General features: G+C 36.5%; 1 protein-coding gene across 1 annotated transcript in view; it reads right to left on the bottom strand.

Annotated features, from left to right (window-relative positions):
- The window catches only part of LOC123554595 (transmembrane 9 superfamily member 2-like), a 30,006-nt gene extending 15,916 nt beyond the window's left edge, over positions 1 to 14,090 (bottom strand). Inside the window, exons 1-7 of the mRNA XM_045344845.2 lie at positions 13,840 to 14,090; positions 5,170 to 5,237; positions 4,536 to 4,632; positions 2,681 to 2,808; positions 1,249 to 1,378; positions 763 to 905; positions 320 to 443 (exon numbers count right to left, since the gene is read on the bottom strand). Of these exons, the coding sequence (XP_045200780.1) occupies positions 320 to 443; positions 763 to 905; positions 1,249 to 1,378; positions 2,681 to 2,808; positions 4,536 to 4,632; positions 5,170 to 5,237; positions 13,840 to 13,962 (813 nt within the window). The 5' untranslated portion in view covers positions 13,963 to 14,090. The remainder of the gene's footprint in view (positions 1 to 319; positions 444 to 762; positions 906 to 1,248; positions 1,379 to 2,680; positions 2,809 to 4,535; positions 4,633 to 5,169; positions 5,238 to 13,839) is intronic.
- Positions 14,091 to 18,208: the final 4,118 nt, after the last annotated feature.

Here is an 18,208-nt window from a genome sequence, read left to right as displayed (position 1 = left end):
ACACTGGTATTCTTACATAAAAAATTATGTAATACTGATTTCGGCAATTCATAACTGGAAAAGTTTGGTGATATTACCTTTTTTGCAGACTCATTTTGGGAATTTTTCGGTGGGAAATGGGAAAAACAGTTACTTATTTTTCAAACGGGAATGGACCTATTTATCGGTACCAAACATGCAGGAGAAAAATCACTATGCTTTTTAGTTAAAAGTCTATTAACATCAACTTTCAAGCAATTCCACGCAGTTATGATTTTAACAATTCCTTCCTATATTTCCATTATATTTACAAACAAAATTTAGTAACACAATCCTTTACCTTCCACTTAACAGAGTAGGTATATCTGACTGTTGTTTTCTTTTCCAACTTGCCACCTTTGATGCCCATTGGATTCTCGTTTCTACACTTAAAGTCCCCTTCTGCATTTTCATCATACGCAACACTGAAATACAAATAAATATCAAATATATAATATTATATACACTGCAAGTCTTCTGTGACCAGTAGACATGTAATATCCATGCAAAACACTTGGCTAAACGAACTACAAATGGACTGAAGGATTTGTTTGGACACGTTTTATGACTGACAAGTACACTTTCCAGCTTTATGGATTACATAATTTCAGGCACCTGGGAAAAACAATTGACTTCAGGCAATCCAGCGTTTTATACGCAACAACCCATCAATGCTTAAATATAATCTGCCTAAGCAATGTTTTAACAATAAGTAAAAATAATTAATTAACAACCAAAACAGACCTCCTTGGTTCGATCTTTGCAGAAATAATTCGTCCACCACTGAGGATTGAGCGGCCCCATTCTTCCGTATCTCCAGGATGATAAATTATCGTCAAATCAACGTGATTGAAGAAGTAGTATGTATTGGCTTCACTGAACCTTGCCTAGAAAAAAGAATCAGAAGTCATTACTTCTGCCAAACGCTAATCTCTTTACTAACAGGGGACATAACCTTTGTTCCAGCTAAGATCTTCTTTAAGAAAGGGCATGAAATCTGGTGGCGTAGTTTATATCTAATTCACTAAGATGTTAAAAAGATCACTGTGACACTGCTGTTGTTATTCAATATAATCGCCGTTGTTTTTCCTTGGTACATCTTGTTAATTCAATACTCGTCCTCAATTCCACATAGGTACATGGCATAAAACTAAAATCAGCATCACCAAGAGTAATGGAAATGATGCATGAACTAAATTACATTGTGGAATTGTTGCCATGGTTACTTACACTCATCACACAACTGTCTTTCTTCTTCAGTTGCTTAGTAACCAGACATCCAAGTGGGAATCCTCTGGAACAATATTGATTTCCGTCTTCAACCAGGTAACACCAAGTTACGGGCATGTTGTCAATGATCCTGAAATCAATCGTCGAACGATATAGTCAATTTTTTTATAACCCTTACCCTGCTAAATTTCTATAACGAACTTGTCCAACTTTCAATTTGAACAGTACCATTAACTGTTAAAAGGGGTGCTTACCAAAGAGACTGAATGGCGAACAGTGCAGATCTTGATCAGACTGCATGGATGTGCAGGCTGATCACGATCTACACTGGTCGCAAAGGCAAAATCAATAAACCTTCAATCGAATCTAAAACCTCCCAATCCCGAGGCCGACTCCTTAACCACTGGGCCACAGTGACTAATATAAATATTTTCACAGCTTATGACTGAGTATCAGTATCAGCAAAGTCAAATATTGTACAGATTCACACAACAGGGATACAAGTGTGAGATTGAGAATGAATACTCTTGTTTAAAATATTTTCCTTTTTAGTTACTTTAAACCAATATAGACAATTGCTACATGTACAGGAAGTACCATCTGTAAAAATCCAATACTTCTCTCACTCTAGATTGTACATGAAATGTTGCATCAATATCTACACATCTACACAAGTTTTATTAAACCAAATAAATGTAAAATCTTTAATATTCACAGGAGAATAATTTTCATGGATGTCACTGTTGTGTCAATCCACTGAACTGAATCCCAATGAACAAGCACAATTCTTGTTCATTTTATTTTCAAGACATTGAAATATATTAATTTCATATCCCCTCAAAATAGTAGTTTTAGCCCAAACCACAAAAATATCTGCCCAAGAAATTAACAGAGTTCACAACAACTTCAAAAAGATGTTCAAGTCATGCATACTGTGATGTAGAATCTTTAACCAGGCTATGTAACTGATCATTCTCCCACTTCAGTGCAGATCAATTTATTTTGCATTTGGTGAAAAGATGTGTAAAATGTTAAGTTAAGCCAAATGAACGGGATAAATTAGTATGTAGATTCTATTCTCTGCAAACGTACAAACATAACAAGGCCACATTCCCGCAGTTGGCCCATCACTGCAGAAATGATTTGGATTTTATGGCAAATCAATGCAAAAAGGTCATATATCACCTGAGCAGTTGCCAAATATATGTAATAGATAAATTAGACCTCAATCAGATGATTTTGCTAAAGATTTGATGGCTTTGTTCACTGAAGTGTGAAATCATATTCAGTTTTTTTCTAAATGGCTCGTTGGTTCAAGAATGACTGTGAAAAAGGTCATATGCAACAGAGGATTTTCCTATTTAGCTCCTTAGGAGACCTATGAACGATGGGTGACTCGAACAGAAAAACACTACTCTCAGTAGCTACTTACCAATGCTGATTGTAGTTCAACTCGATACTTTTCCTCATGAAATTCAGTTTTGTTGTTGTGTCTTTGTCATTAGGTTGGTATTCCTTTTTGCAGACTTCAGCACAGGACACATCTTTCTTGAACTTCAGCTGAAATGTCATTAAACACTGATGAATGTACTGAAAAACCATTTAATTTCATTGGCATGAAACTATCTAATATTCAGTCAAAATGGCAGTTTCACAGAGCTTTATTCTGTGAAGAGGTAATTTACAAGATTTTCCTTTGCTTGTTGGGATTTCATTTCGCGGTCTGAAACAACAGTACAATCCACAAAAATTAGTCATTAACTAGAGCTATCACTAAAGGTGATGAATGTACCCCCCGCATGCACTGACACGGTACATTGCAATTTGACACACACAAGATTGCATAATTATGTGGACTGTATGTATATAGACTGTATGTATACAGTATAATAACAAAAAACAAAGTCCCATAACTATGCAGAATATTTATCTAAAAGAATGTAACATGCACCATGCACAACTAGGGTTGGTACTGATCACTTGTGTGAAGTTTCATTAAATTGTGTGTAAGGGTTTGGTAGATTAGGCACGCACAAGATTGCATATGCAGACTGTATGTACATAGTATGTTAACAAGAAACAAAGTCCCATAACTCTGCAATTTTTGTCACTGAAAGAACCTAACATGCCCCATGCACAACTACTGTTGTTACTGATCACTTGTGTGAAGTTTCATTAAACTGTGTCAAGGGGATGAGGAGAGATGGTGCGCACAAGATTGTGTCTATGTATATAGTATAGTAACAAAAAAAACAAAGTCCCATAACTCTGCAAATTTTTTTTCTGAAAGAACCTTACATGCCCCATGCACAACTACTGTTGTTACTGATCACTTGTGTGAAGTTTCATTAAATTGTGTCAAGGGGATGAGGAGAGATGGTGCGCACAAGATTGTGTCTATGTATACAGTATAGTAACAAAAAAACAAAGTCCCGTAACTCTGCAAATTTTTTTCTGAAAGAACCTTACATGCCCCATGCACAACTACTGTTGTTACTGATCACTTGTGTGAAGTTTCATTAAATTGTGTCAAGGGGATGAGGAGAGATGGTGCACACAAGACTGTGTCTATGTATATAGTATAGTAACAAAAAAACAAAGTCCCATAACTCTGCAATTTTTTTTTCTAAAAGAACCTAACATGCCCCATGCACAACTACTGTTAGTACTGATCACTTGTGTGAAGTTTCATTAAATTGTGTCAAGGGGATGAGGAGAGATGGTGCGCACAAGACTGTGTCTATGTATATAGTATAGTAACAAAAAAAACAAAGTCCCATAACTCTGCAATTTTTTTTTCTAAAAGAACCGAACATGCCCCATGCACAACTACTGTTGGTACTGATCACTTGCGTGAAGTTTCATTAAATTCTGTCTAGGGGATAAGGAGAGATGGTGTGCACAAGATTGCCTCTACGGACAGACGGCCAGACAGACAACCTGAAACCAGTATACCCCCCCTTACAACTTTGTTGTCGGGGGGGGGGGGGGGGGGGGGGGTACAATGACAATAAATAATTGCACACTAGTGACAGTTCTATGCAAATTCAAGGGTATGTTAACCATGACAGGAATTTCCTTTTTTTTTCAGTTTTCATTCGGACACAAAATGCATGCATACCCATGTTGGTGTGTGCAGGCAAATCCTTCCAATTTTTTTTACCACCTACATGTTCCACACATTCATCGTCATCAATTTTGTAAGGCATTTTTCTTCCACAATAATCTGGTTAATTATTGTTATAAACTTAAAAGAGTTCCATGTAATTACACTTTAGCAACATTACCTTGTATGGAGATGGACGGATTCTCTCTCCAAATACGACCTGTCCAAGGTTCTCGACTGGAGAATGGTCTCCATCGACATCACTGCACAAGTCAAATCTGCCAAACAAATAAACATGTACATGTATCACAATTTAAAGGATCATAATCGAAACCATTTTTTCTGCACAGGCTCATGAAATAAACAAAAGGCCTCAAAAGCACAACTTTAATACTTCACGAAATACATGTTTCTAATTGCATACTACAGTTTTTCTCTCATATTCAAAAATACTTTGTCAAGGAAAAAGTGGTATCTTTTATGAACTCTTTCAAAAAGAATCCCCTATTCACAAAATAAGCTATCTGATCTTTTACAATGCAACGGAAATGGAACAATCATGGACATATATTAAGCTTTTCTTTTTCTACTTTTTTTTTTGATAATGTAAAATGAGCCGTGCCATGAGAAAACCAACATAGTGGCTTTGCGACCAGCATGGATCCAGACCAGCCTGTGCATCCGCACAGTCTAGTAAGGATCCATGCTGTTCACTTTCAAAGCTTATTGCAATTAGAGAAACCATAATGTTGGTTGCAAACGCACTATGTTGGTTTTCTCATGCCATGGCTCAAATGGCAATAGCATCTACTTACTTATCATATTCATATGGTATCACAGTTTCCAGGGAGTTCAATCTGTTTACAAACACAGGAACATCAACCTGAAATGTAGAGCATAATATTAAGACTCTTAAGTTTTAACCACAGTAACACTGCAGCATGAAGTTACAAATGACATTTTCTGATATTTCCATCTGTATACACAAATGCTGATATGATTATGAAGTTTATATTTAATACGGGGATTTTTTTGTATTTCCATTTGTGACTACTTTAAAAATATCTTGTTTTGCAACTTATTCTTGTGCATTTTATTTGACCTAGCAGGACGGTGTTAGTCCTGACTTATGCAAATAACGGTCATCTAAAGCAAAATAGGTAGAGCAATATAATTGTTTAAACGACTAAAATTCAATGCTACATCGGTTACAATGTAAGGTAGATGGCCACTGAATAAGAAATCAGGTTGCCGATTATACTACATATCCTGCACAATAATGCAGTAGACATCGCGAAAAATTAAAGTGATCTAAACTGTATGAAATTCTCCTGTTTGTTTTATGTATGCAGGGCTTTTCATCCCTATATAACAGAGGCCGATATTCAGCCACTTCCCAATTGAAAATAAGGTCATTTTTTCTCATCTGTAGCCGAGGAACTTCCCAAAATGTAAAAAAAAAAATATATTTCACAAACAGGAAGCAATGAGCTTTTTTATTAGGAAACCACCAAATTGTGTCCCCTGTTACATAACTCTTTTGCAGAAGGAAACAAGAGCTGTCACTAATGGTGACAAATGCCCCCGCAGCGCCTTGACCTTTGACCTGGTGACCTTGACCTTTGACGTAGTGACCCCAAAGTCAATAGGGGTCGTGTACTCAATAAGTACTATTAGCATGTGAAGGTTGAAGGTCCTGGATGCAGTGGTTCACAAGTAAAGTGCCTTCATGCAAAAAGTTAACGTTGGCCCCTGTGACCTTGACCTTTGACCTGGTGACCCCAAAGTCAGTAGGGGTTGTGTACTCAATGAGTACTATCAGCATGTGAAGTGTGAAGGTCCTGGGTGCAGTGGTTCGCGAGTAAAGTGCCTTCATGCAAAAAGTTAACGTTGTGACTAAGGAGCGAACGAACAGACAGTTGAAAACTAATATGCCTCCCTTCGGGGGCATAAAAAAGACCCTGTTTCAATAAAATGATCTTTTCCCAAAACGAGCAATTATCGCGTAATAACTATGAATTTCCGAATTTGAAAGGCCAGGGCCTCTCCCCAATTTTCTGTGGGGTGCCCAGTGTTCATTCCAGGATTTTTTTAAGTGGGGTCAAAGGGCCCCATGATGGCAAAAAATTGGGGACATTTGAAAAAAATAGGGGCCATGAAAGAAAAACTGATTTACATGAAAGGAAAGGCTGTATTTTTAACACTTTTCTTACATGGAGTTCAAGGTATTATTTTCGCGGTTCGTAAAACATAATTACAAAGAGAAAAGTGGACATTTCACAGGTCGCTCAACACGACAAAAACGAAACAAGTCATAATATTTTGACCGTTACCGAAACTTAACCACGGAAAGTCCGACAGCCATGAATGCGGATTTACTACGGAATTAATGTTTGTCGCCTGATTTTGGCTAAGCGGTTAGGCTATTGAGTGGTCTAGCGGTCTCGAACATGTCATCTTTCTTTGGAAATTTGTTCTCAATCGTCAACTTTTTTTAACGGTTAGAGGAAAACGTAAAATTCATAACTTTACCATGACATCACTGTTCATTAGGGGTTCTAACTGACCAATCAGAGAGCTGCATTTTCAAGTACCTGCCAGTTTCCACTTGGGTATATCGAAGTACATTTACAATGAACATATAGTGAGTTTAGAAGTAAATATCACACTATTTTAGAAATCAAATTTAGATTTTTCACTGCACATGCCCCTGATGATGCTACAAACAACAAAACTTTGAAGTTTCATTGAAATATTATATGGATTTAATACCTTTATTTTAGTTTAAAATTTGAGATTTTACACAGGGAGTCTATGATAAAGTCCGAGTAAAATGTAATCAATACCCAAGTGAAAATAGTATTATTCCACAATGTTTTAGACCTGTTAAAATTATGAATTGGATTTCTTTTTTCTCCGAATCGCGGCTGTTTTTTTTGGCCGCCATTGCATAGCAACATTGAAAGCTGTATGTTGTTAGGCGACCGGAGACTGGCTACTATTTTAACATCGACCAATGAAAATGCGCGTTACGTCATCGGAAGAGTCGTATTCGATTCACAACTTCTGGAAGTCGGCTCATTGTAAACAGACTGTTTTCTGAAAAAGTGTGCGCCCGACGGGCGCTATAGGGCAAACTTTTATGCGCCAATACAGTAAAATACACGCCTATGGCCCCATGGCGCGGCCTGGAATGAACACTGGGTGCCACTGGTGGAGAATATACAACCATCTGGCTAATCCAACATCGGATATTTGGAGTATTTCTTTCCTCCAAAACAATCATTTTCATCTGCAAAAAAAAATGACAAAAAGTGCAGACCCTGATAGATTATCACAGAAATGACATGACAATTCTAGTCCATATTATCAATTCAAGAAATTGACTAATACATATTAATGACAATATACATGGCTTCCATTAGGGTTCAATTTCATGGAGTCAGGACTGCCTAACATTCAGATTTTGGAGTCCCTCTTATATTTTCTTGGAGTCCTACGTAGTATCACTTTGTACAATGACCTTCAATATCATCATCATCATTACTCAGCCCTTTTTTTGTAAATTTGGGGAAGGGTACCAGGTCCCTTTTGGAGGGGAAATTTACTTTGCGAAATCAATATTTGGAGGAATATATTTGCTGAAAAGTTGTTAAAATCAGGACTGAAAATCAAAACTAATTTCATTTTTTTTTGCATGGGGAATTTTTGGCCAAGGTGGGGAAAAAAGTATACTTTTTAGATTGGGGAATGGGGCCGAATTTCGGCCCTAAAATCAGCATAAAAAAAGGCCTGTTACTATCATCATCATATCTAATTGGTTCAAAACAATGTGTAAAGTAACAGAATAAAAGGACCACTAGAATGATTTGAAAACATTTTCACCTGAGAAAAACTATAACAAGAAACGCGGCAATGCCACGAAACCAGGTTTTCAACACTTTTCATAAGAATAAACAAGAGTGCCAGAATGTCACAATATACGCCCGTCACAGCAAATTTCTTTACTCTAGCACCTGTATTTGCAGATGTAATTTTAATTTTGTGGTTGTTTAGTAATCATTGTAACTCTCTTGTTTTTCTAAGTCCACAAAAAAACTCCTTACCAGATAGAGATACCTTAAAATACTCCTAAAATTAGAAAGTAACAACTATGTTGTACCACAGAAAAGTGGTCTTGGTTTTTCCCTACGGTCAATTATAAAAAAAGTTACAATATAAGTTATTTATAGTAACAACTAAGGGAAGTTAATCTTAAAAAAAAAATTAAAAAAAAAAAAAAAAAAAAAAAATTAAAAAAAAAAATTGTAAGTCCACACAGAAATCCTAACCAGGTAGAGATTGGTCAAAATACACCTCAAAATTGGATGTAACATGCATGTTGTACTACAGAAAAGTGGTCTCGATTTTTCCCTACGTCTAGTAATGAAAAAGTTACAATATAAGCTATTTATAGTAACAACAAAGGGAAGTAATTCTAAAGAAGGGAACTGCGCAAGACACTTCGTCTCATGATGGTGTATAATTGTGCCAAGTTACATCAAAATCCCTCTATGCATGAAGAAGATATGCTCCGGACAAAGTTTTCATTCTTGTATCCTTTGACCTCTAAGTGTGACCTTGACCTTAGACCTAGGGACCTGGTTCTTGCGCATGACACTCCATCTCATGATGGTGAACAATTGTGCCAACTTTCATCAAAATCCCTCCATGCATGTAGAAAATATGCTAACCCTAACTCTAACCCTATTTTTAGTAACAATGACCTTGACCTTGATCCCAGAAACCCCAAAATCAATCCCAAGCTACAACTTTATATAAGTTTTCTATACACCAAGTTTAATCATGATAGCTCATTCCTAAGTTAAGTTATGACTGGAAACCCTTTTTCTATTTTAAGTAACAGTGACCTTGACCTTGACCCCAGAAACCCCAAAATCAATCCCAGCCTTTGTCATGATATAAGCTACATACATACCAAGTTTTATTCAAATATCTTTACCGAAACAAAAGTTATTGACCGGAAACCCTTTTTCTATTTTAAGTAACAGTGACCTTGTCCTTGACCCCAGAAACCCCAAAATCAATCCCAGCCTTTGTCTTGATATAAGCTACATACATACCAAGTTTTATTCAAATATCTTTACCGAAACAAAAGTTATTGACCGGAAACCCTTTTTCTATTTTAAGTAACAGTGACCTTGACCTTGACCCCAGAAACCCCAAAATCAATCCCAGCCTTTGTCTTGATATAAGCTACATACATGCCAAGTTTTATTCAAATATCTTTACCGAAACAAAAGTTATTGTTGACCGGAAACACCAGTTTGACGCCGCCGCCGCCACCGCCGCCCGTCCGCCCGACATCTACCCCAATCTAATAACTCAGGATTTCGTTGAAAACCTGGTTAACAACTGGTGTAAACATGTTTAACCTAGTGATTTCATGAAAACAAATATTTTGGTCAATTTTCATTAAGATTGGACTAAAAATGTGGTCTCTTGAGTTTAAACAAGTATTTTCTTAGATATGACCTAGTGACCTAGGTTTTGACCCCAGATGGCCCATTTTCGAACTCGGCCTAGATTTCATCAAAGCAATCATTGTGACCAATATTCATGAAGATCAATTGAAAAATACAGCCTCTATCGCACACATAAGTTTTTTCCTTGATTTGACCTAGTGACCTAGTTTTTGACCCCAGATGACCCATTTTCGAACTCGACCTAGAATTCATTAAAGTTATCATTTTGACTTAATTTCAGGAAGATCTATTGAAAAATACAGCCTCTATGGCATATACAAGTTTTTCCTTTGATTTGACCTAGTGACATACTTTTTGATCCCAGATGATCCATATTCAAACTTGACCTAGATTTCATCAAGGCAATCATCCTGACCAAAATTCATGAAGATTAATTGAAAAATACAGCCTCTATCGCATACACAAGGTTTTTCCTTGATTTGACCTAGTGACCTAGTTTTTGACCCCAGCTGACCCCTTTTCGAACTCGGCCTAGATTTCATCAAGGTTATCATTCTGACCAATACTCATGAAGATCAGTTGAAAAATACAGCCTCTATCGCATACACAAGGTTTTTTCTTTGATTTGACCTAGTTTTTGACCCCAGATGACCCCTTTACGAACTCTGCCTAGATTTCATTAAAGTTATCATTTTGACTTAATTTAAGGAAGATCTATTGAAAAATACAGCCTCTATGGCATATAGAAGCTTTTCCTTTGATTTGACCTAGTGACCTACTTTTTGATCCCAGATGACCCATATTCGAACTTGACCTAGATTTCATCAAGGCAATCATCCTGACCAAAATTCATGAAGATTAATTGAAAAATACAGCCTCTATCGCATACACAAGGTTTTTCCTTGATTTGATCTAGTGACCTAGTTTTTGACCCCAGCTGACCCTTTACAAACTCGGCCTAGATTTCATCAAGGTAATCATTCTGACCAACATTCATGAAGATCAGTTGAAAAATACAGCCTCTATTGCATACACAAGGTTTTTCTTAGATTTGACCTAGTGACCTAGTTTTTGACCCCAGATGATCCCTTTTCGAACTTGGCCTAGATTTCATCAAGGTAATCATTCTGACCAATATTCATGAAGATCAATTGAAAAATACAGCCTCTATCGCATACACAAGGTTTTTGTCTTTGATTTGACCTAGTGACCTAGTTTTTGACCCCAGATGACCCATTTTCAAACTCGGCCTAGATTTCATCAAGGTAATCATTCTGACCAAGTTTCATGAAGATCAGTTGAAAAATACAGCCTCTATCGCATACACAAGCTAAATGTTGACAGACAGACGATGGACACCGGACATCGAGCGATCAGAAAAACTCACCTGAGCACTGCTCAGGTGAGCTAAAAATAGGATTTATCATTCACGAAAATCCAAAGTAAGTAGCAAATTTATTACCGATCGAAAAAATGTTTTAATTTAAACTGGATGTGAAATGTCATTTGCTAGAAAATAGTTACTTGCCGAGGTGTTTTGTGCTGAAATTATCGATATTTTCCACAATTAGTTACTTTGTCTTCCGACTTCGGAGCTTGTTTCACCAACTTAATCCGACCCAAATGCATGTAATGTTTAATTGTCGGCAATTAGCGCCTTCTAAACATGTCAATTGATCTGGATAACGGTTTTTATTTACAGACGGTCTCTATCAAACACGATGCTTTCACACTAGTCTCACACTTCAAACACTGCCGGCAGTTTATACGAGGCTGTCAATCAAGAGTTATTTAAACCGCTTTGATTAGTTTCCGGGCGGAGCTAATCACGTCATTCAAGTGAAATTACATCACGGTGTATTGATTTTTTCGTCCTTTGAAAATATCGGAAGTCCTTGGTAAGCCCCTGACTTTGTGTATTGGCGTACGGATCATAATTTTTGGCGTATTTTACGCTTAATGGAAGTCCTGATATACCAGTAACTGAAAGTTGTAGTTCTTTGACAAGTTACAACGGGAAATTCATGTTCTCGATTTCTCTTGATTTCATGTCAAGAACGATTATGCATCGCGCAGATGAAATAGAAGGCTCTGATTTAACAGAATGTCAATTTTTTTAGACCCTTTAGCAGTTTTTTTTGTCTATCTTCTTCAGTTAAGACTTTGTGTTGTGCGACATTTTGAAGCCATCGCCGAGACGCTTAACTATGAAAACAAACTGAAAGAGGAAAGCGCCCACGTAATAGTACTCAGCATTGAATAAAACCCATCGCCGCATGGTATTGAATAAAACATGGCACCACACTGGACATCAATTATGCTCAATGTAATCTCCGGTGAAGGGGTATTTTTTAATGGGAAAAAAACATACTTTTCAGAGGGGGGTATGGGGCTGAAGTGATCAAGTCAGCAAACGCTTCAATAAGACAACGTCGGTTAACATGGTCATAAGTGCCTACGCGAGATTATCTCCAGTTGCAATTCAGTGCATCTATCTATCTTCCATTAATGTCAAACACCTCACGTGGATGTAGACATTTGGCGCGTCAAACCACAAAGAATGTATAAAGACTGAACTGTTAAAAGATAGTTAAAAGCAAGGAAAAATAGCTTGGTTAAAAGTAAAAGTTTAAAAGCAGCAATCAGACAGATTAGGGTGAGACATGGTCAATGCAGCAAATGGCAGCATTGAACTGCTCAGGGGTTGGTAGGTGGACAACAGCAGGAGGGAGATAATTCCAGTGATACACTGTTCTGGGAAAGAAAGAATACTTAAAGTAATCTGTACTTGCTGTGTACATCTTGTAACTGAGGGAATGGAAGTGACAAGTTGGGCGGGTGAGGGGAAATAAGAAGTCTTCTTTGGGGATGGCAACTAATTCATGGTGGACTTTATATAGAAGTGAAAGTCTACTATCAATACAGCTGAGATCAAGATGACGAAGTTTGAGGGATTGTAACATGTCTGTTACACTGGAGCTTTGGCGGTAGTCAGCCTTAATACAGCGTGATGCCCGTCTCTGGATAGCCTCTATCTTGTCTATGAGGGTTTGGGTATAGGGTGACCACACTTCAGAACCATATTCCAGCTGGGGTCTGGTATTGGTAAGCCATGGACTTAATGAGTTCAGATTTGACCTTAATGTTTCTACGCAGAAACCCTAACATTTGATTTGCTTTTTTGTTGACCTGTTAATGTTGGCATCCCGTGAAAGATTATTTGATATATCCATGCCGAGGTGACTGATTCTAGCAGGATTCCATGGAGGTAGTACTGGTTGGGAATAGGTTGTTTCCTTCTTGTAATGTGGACAGTTTGACATTTGGAGGGGTTAAATTCCATATCCCACTCCAACTCCCACTCTTGTAACAATCTGAGGTCATTTTGGAGGGTGACTGATTCATTTGCAGATGACTGTGAGATAGACTGTTGTATCATCTGCAAAGAGACGGACTTTGGAGTTAATATTTTGTGGGAAGTCATTTATATAGGCTAAAAAGAGTAGGGGCCAAGGACTGACGACTAACCCCTGGGGAACACCAAAGGGACTGGGATGGCTTCGGAATTGGTGCCATTCAGGACAACTGATTAGATACGGTTATCAAGGAAACTTTTAACCCACTTGAGAGTTTGACCTCTTCATTATTTTTCAAGAAATATTAGTTTTATTGCCGAAAGCCCGATCGGGCAATGTTACCAGCCTGTGTAATGTGACTTATTTGTTGCCAAGTCGGCCAATAGCTATTCATAGCTAATGTTATTATGTTTGCAACCAGACTATAAATAAAAATTTGTATCTTGTATCAGTAAAAACAACAAAATCCTAAACTAATTTAGTTTAGACTAAAAACTTACCTTGAGTAAGTGACTGTCCCATCAATTCAACCCGTAAAACAAGACTAATTTGTCACCATCAATTCATTAAGTTGGACATAGTAGCACTTCTGTCCATATTTTATCGTACTAAAACAGTAACAAGTAAAATAAGCAAAACAAACCTTGCATTCTGTCGAATCTGATGCCGACCCCTCTTCGCAGTAGGTCACAGGTGCCAAGCCAGGTAAATAAAAGGCATTTGCGCCTATATTTATGAAAATTAACGCTGCAAGTATTGAATACATGCTGTCAGTAATTGATGTATGTACAGCCGTTGTCAAATGCACGTTTATTTAAAACCGTACACCCAAAAATAAATTGTTAGTATTTCTTCCACGAAGACGATGCCCCAACACGTCATCCGGTGTAATACGCATGCGCATTAGGAAATATGTGCCAAGAGAATAACTTCCATACAACCCGTTTTCAAACCGGACATCACGCCTCCAATGTTTCATGGGAAAGGGGAATCGGGGGAGTGTGGAGTACATAAAGATGCCAATTATTTGTAATGTGTTATGTTTTTGGGATGTTCCAGTAATCTCTTCGGAGAGAGAAACACATGAACAAAGGTCGTAGGTACAAATAGATCCGTGCATGCGACACTGTAACTGCAAAGTATGTTTACATTTGCAGTCACCACTTTGTGACGGGATCGTATTTTTTAATTTAAAGGAAGGAAATTTTCATTCGATTAATCGGACTTCCTTTGTGGCTCATATAAATGAAATGTTTGGGTTTCTCCATTCACACATATTTTCACTGTCCTCGTTCTATTTTGTGGCTTGTCCTTATCAACATATAATGTTTGTATACTAAGTCTGTTTATGTTGGGATGTAAACGCTGATTTAGTTAACACCAAATTTAATTAAATCAACACCTTTAATCTGAATTTAGTACTGTAAGACGTGTCACACATGCTAATTAGTCAGTACATAATGTGTGAAAATTAGAGTAGGGAGTGTCTTTTTCTCCCTGCCGATTATTGATTTAACCTTTAGCGTGTTATATTTCTAAAATGGACTGGTCCATCATTCAATTGAGCAGTACAATTTATTATTTGAAGGTGTGTTCACTGAAAATTTACTGACTGAATAGCGAACATCCGTGCAGGCTGATCATAGTATTTCATGTAATGAAAATACCGCTGTTTTGTAATTAACCGATTATTTTAGTTTGTGGGCGACAACTGGCATGTTACGTTGATGTAATCATTGATTCCGTGTTGACAGGTAAGCATTTTGTCAACAACATCTCGGTCTGTACTAAAGACAATAAGGACGCCGACAAGAACAACGTAGAAAGGGACTCAACTATGAAGGTTGTTCTCTTGTCGTGGATCGTACATCTAGGATGATTATTTTCCATTACTCAAAACAATAATATGTTTTTACCTTGTATATTTCGGCCGTATCGCACAGCCTTCATCAGGCATCAGCAAAATGCCTGGTCAGTGTTGCATAGCGTCACGTGTCTCCTAGTGTCACGTGATTACCAATTGTCACTTGACACTATATGCAACACTGACCAGGCACTTTGCTGATAAAGGCTGTGCGAAATATACAAGGTAAAAAATGTTATTGTTCTGAGTAATGGAAAATAGTCTACCTAGAATGGGATTGGTCTTAGGCGAAATTAACATAAACTATTCTGTTGAAAGCGTTTATTTTTAACCATTTACCGAGGAACATACCAATATTCCAGAAGTATTGATTAAAGAAGGTTCTTCCTCAAGTTATGAAAGTGCTAGTAATCACTGTATGATTATACAGCAATGTTAATACCAACTTGGAAAAAAGTGCCATATTAAAAAAAAACTTTCTGTCTAAGGATATTTTTATTATGTCTATTACATTTTAAATGAAATGCGAAATATTTTTTCTTTTTGTAAAATGTTAGATTTTCACATTAGACTGCTTTTGCAATACCATAACAATATTCCTTTCAGTGGCTTAAATCGTAAGTCACCTGGATCGCTATGGAAACGAGCAGTTAGAATATGTTACATCAATAATTATTAGTTTTGACCAGTTTCTGACCAGTTCCTAGATGTCCATCACTAATTAAATACTTAATTTTTTCTGTCCCTTTGATGTACGGTATACCTTACGATATTTGGAAGAGTAAGAGGTGGTTGCACATTTTTGCTATTTGTATGGAAATAACGTAGTAGCCCTTAATTTTATATACCGTAACTTTCAATTTATTGTTTTATGTTTGAAATCTGACTCGAGTGACAGAGTCTAAAAGAACACAACATATCCAGGGGATGATTAAACAATATCCAGACCTACGAAAGCGAAAGTATTCTAAGCCGAAATGTTCAAGGTGAACACTTGATCAGTACCATTAACACAAGTCGTGCTGAACGATCTGAAAAAGCTTTGATTGAATGCAAAGGTGTGTGTGTGTGGTGGTGGTGGTGGTGGGGGGGGGGGGGGGCTTTGACGGCCGCCACATGGCACAAACAACGCTGCTGTGGTAGTGAAATCCAACAGATCGGCCAACTTGACAAAAACAAAAAGGTTGCAAACTTTTCTACTATGTCTAAATCGATTTTCTTACAGACGTACCCGAAGTCATTACAGACCTAATATTCTATCGCGTACATTTTTATCGCAGGAAAAACACAATAACACTGCATTTAAATGTATATTAAATCCAAATGTCATATTTAAAAGCCTGAACAATTACTTCATATAGTTTATGAAATCATAAAATTTACAAGCTTATGTGTATTAACAGTACTCTTCATTAGGTTGAAATAGTACTCACTGTATACATTATTTATTTATTTATTTATTAGAGTCTCATCCATTTACATTTCATACACATATACAAACAATAAAAATCACACATATCATACAAGTAAATGGCCATTCTATATAGAATTACAAGAGACTATTTAAAAATAGTACATTACACTATTGAAATCACAGTAAAACTATTGCAAGTGTATTGTGTTGCATTTTGTGTTGTGTTCATTTCAAGTGGTGCATGTTTGTGTGTGTGTGCTTGTGTGTGTGCGTGTGCGTGTGTATACTGAAGTTGTGTGTATGTGTGTACTATGTTGTGGTTGTGTTGTGTTGTGCATGCATGTATTTTATTTTTTATTTGAGTCTCATCTTTATGCAAACATGTAAGTTTACATGTATATATATCTGAATACAGTATAAATGTGTACTACTACTAAAAAACTGCCTTTCTAACAATCAAATGTTATTGCATGACGTTTGATTATGAATGCAGTTCTATATGCAAATTTACTTTATATATTTAGTTAAGTTAAATATATTTGATGAGGATTTTATACACTTGAAATAAATATCTAAAGACAAAATATTTAGTGAAAGATGGCCATTGGATATCTTTAATTCTGAAAACCACTGTTCACTAAAACCGATTGTGGCTTGTATATGAAATGTGTCAAATCCTTAACCCGACACAACCTGGCTGATTTATTTGTGTTATATTTACGTGTATAAAAAGTGTCAAATCCTTAACCCGACACAACCTGGCTGATTTATTTGCTTTATGTTTATGTATATAAATTGTGTTAAATCCTTAACCTGACACAACCTGGCTGATTTATTTGTTTTATATTTACGTGTATAAAAAGTGTCAAATCCTTAACCGACACAACCTGGCTGATTTATTTGCTTTATATTTATGTATATAAATTGTGTTAATCCTTAACCAGACACAACCTGGCTGATTTATTTGTTTTATATTTACGTGTATAAAAAAAGTGTCAAATCCTTAACCGACACAACCTGGCTGATTTATTTGCATTATATTTATGTATATAAATTGTGTTAAATCCTTAACCCGACACAACCTGGCTGATTTATTTGTTTTATATTTACGTGTATAAAAAGTGTCAAATCCTTAACCCGACAAAACCTGGCTGATTTATTTGCTTTATATTTATGTATATACATTGTGTCAAATCCTTAACCCGACACAACCTGGCTGATTTATTTGCTTTATGTTTATGTATATAAATTGTGTCATATCCTTAACCTGACACAACCTGGCTGATTTATTTGTTTTATATTTACGTGTATAAAAAGTGGCAAATCCTTAACCCGACACAACCTTGCTGATTTATTTGCTTTATATGTATGTATATAAATTGTGTCATATCCTTAACCTGACACAACCTGGCTGATTTATTTGTTTTATATTTACGTGTATAAAAAGTGTCAGATCCTTAACCCGACAAAACCTGGCTGATTTATTTTCTTTATATTTACGTACATAACATGTGCTAAATCCGTAACCTGACACAACCTTGTTGATTAATTTGCCTTATATTTACTCTAATGCAGCGTAAATATTGCTCGAATTCGTAGAGACTAATATATATTTTCTAATGTCTTTCCAATGACTATTTATTTTCATTCTAGGAGCTGTAAAAAATGCAACATTAACAGCACATTTAGAGTTGTGTATTAAAATATTTAAAAATGTATGCACTAAAAAAAAAA

The sequence above is a fragment of the Mercenaria mercenaria genome, chromosome 7 (assembly GCF_021730395.1).
Source record: "Mercenaria mercenaria strain notata chromosome 7, MADL_Memer_1, whole genome shotgun sequence".
NCBI lineage: Eukaryota > Metazoa > Mollusca > Bivalvia > Venerida > Veneridae > Mercenaria > Mercenaria mercenaria.
Note: the sequence above shows the minus strand (reverse complement) of the source record. Positions and strands in the feature narration are given on the sequence as shown.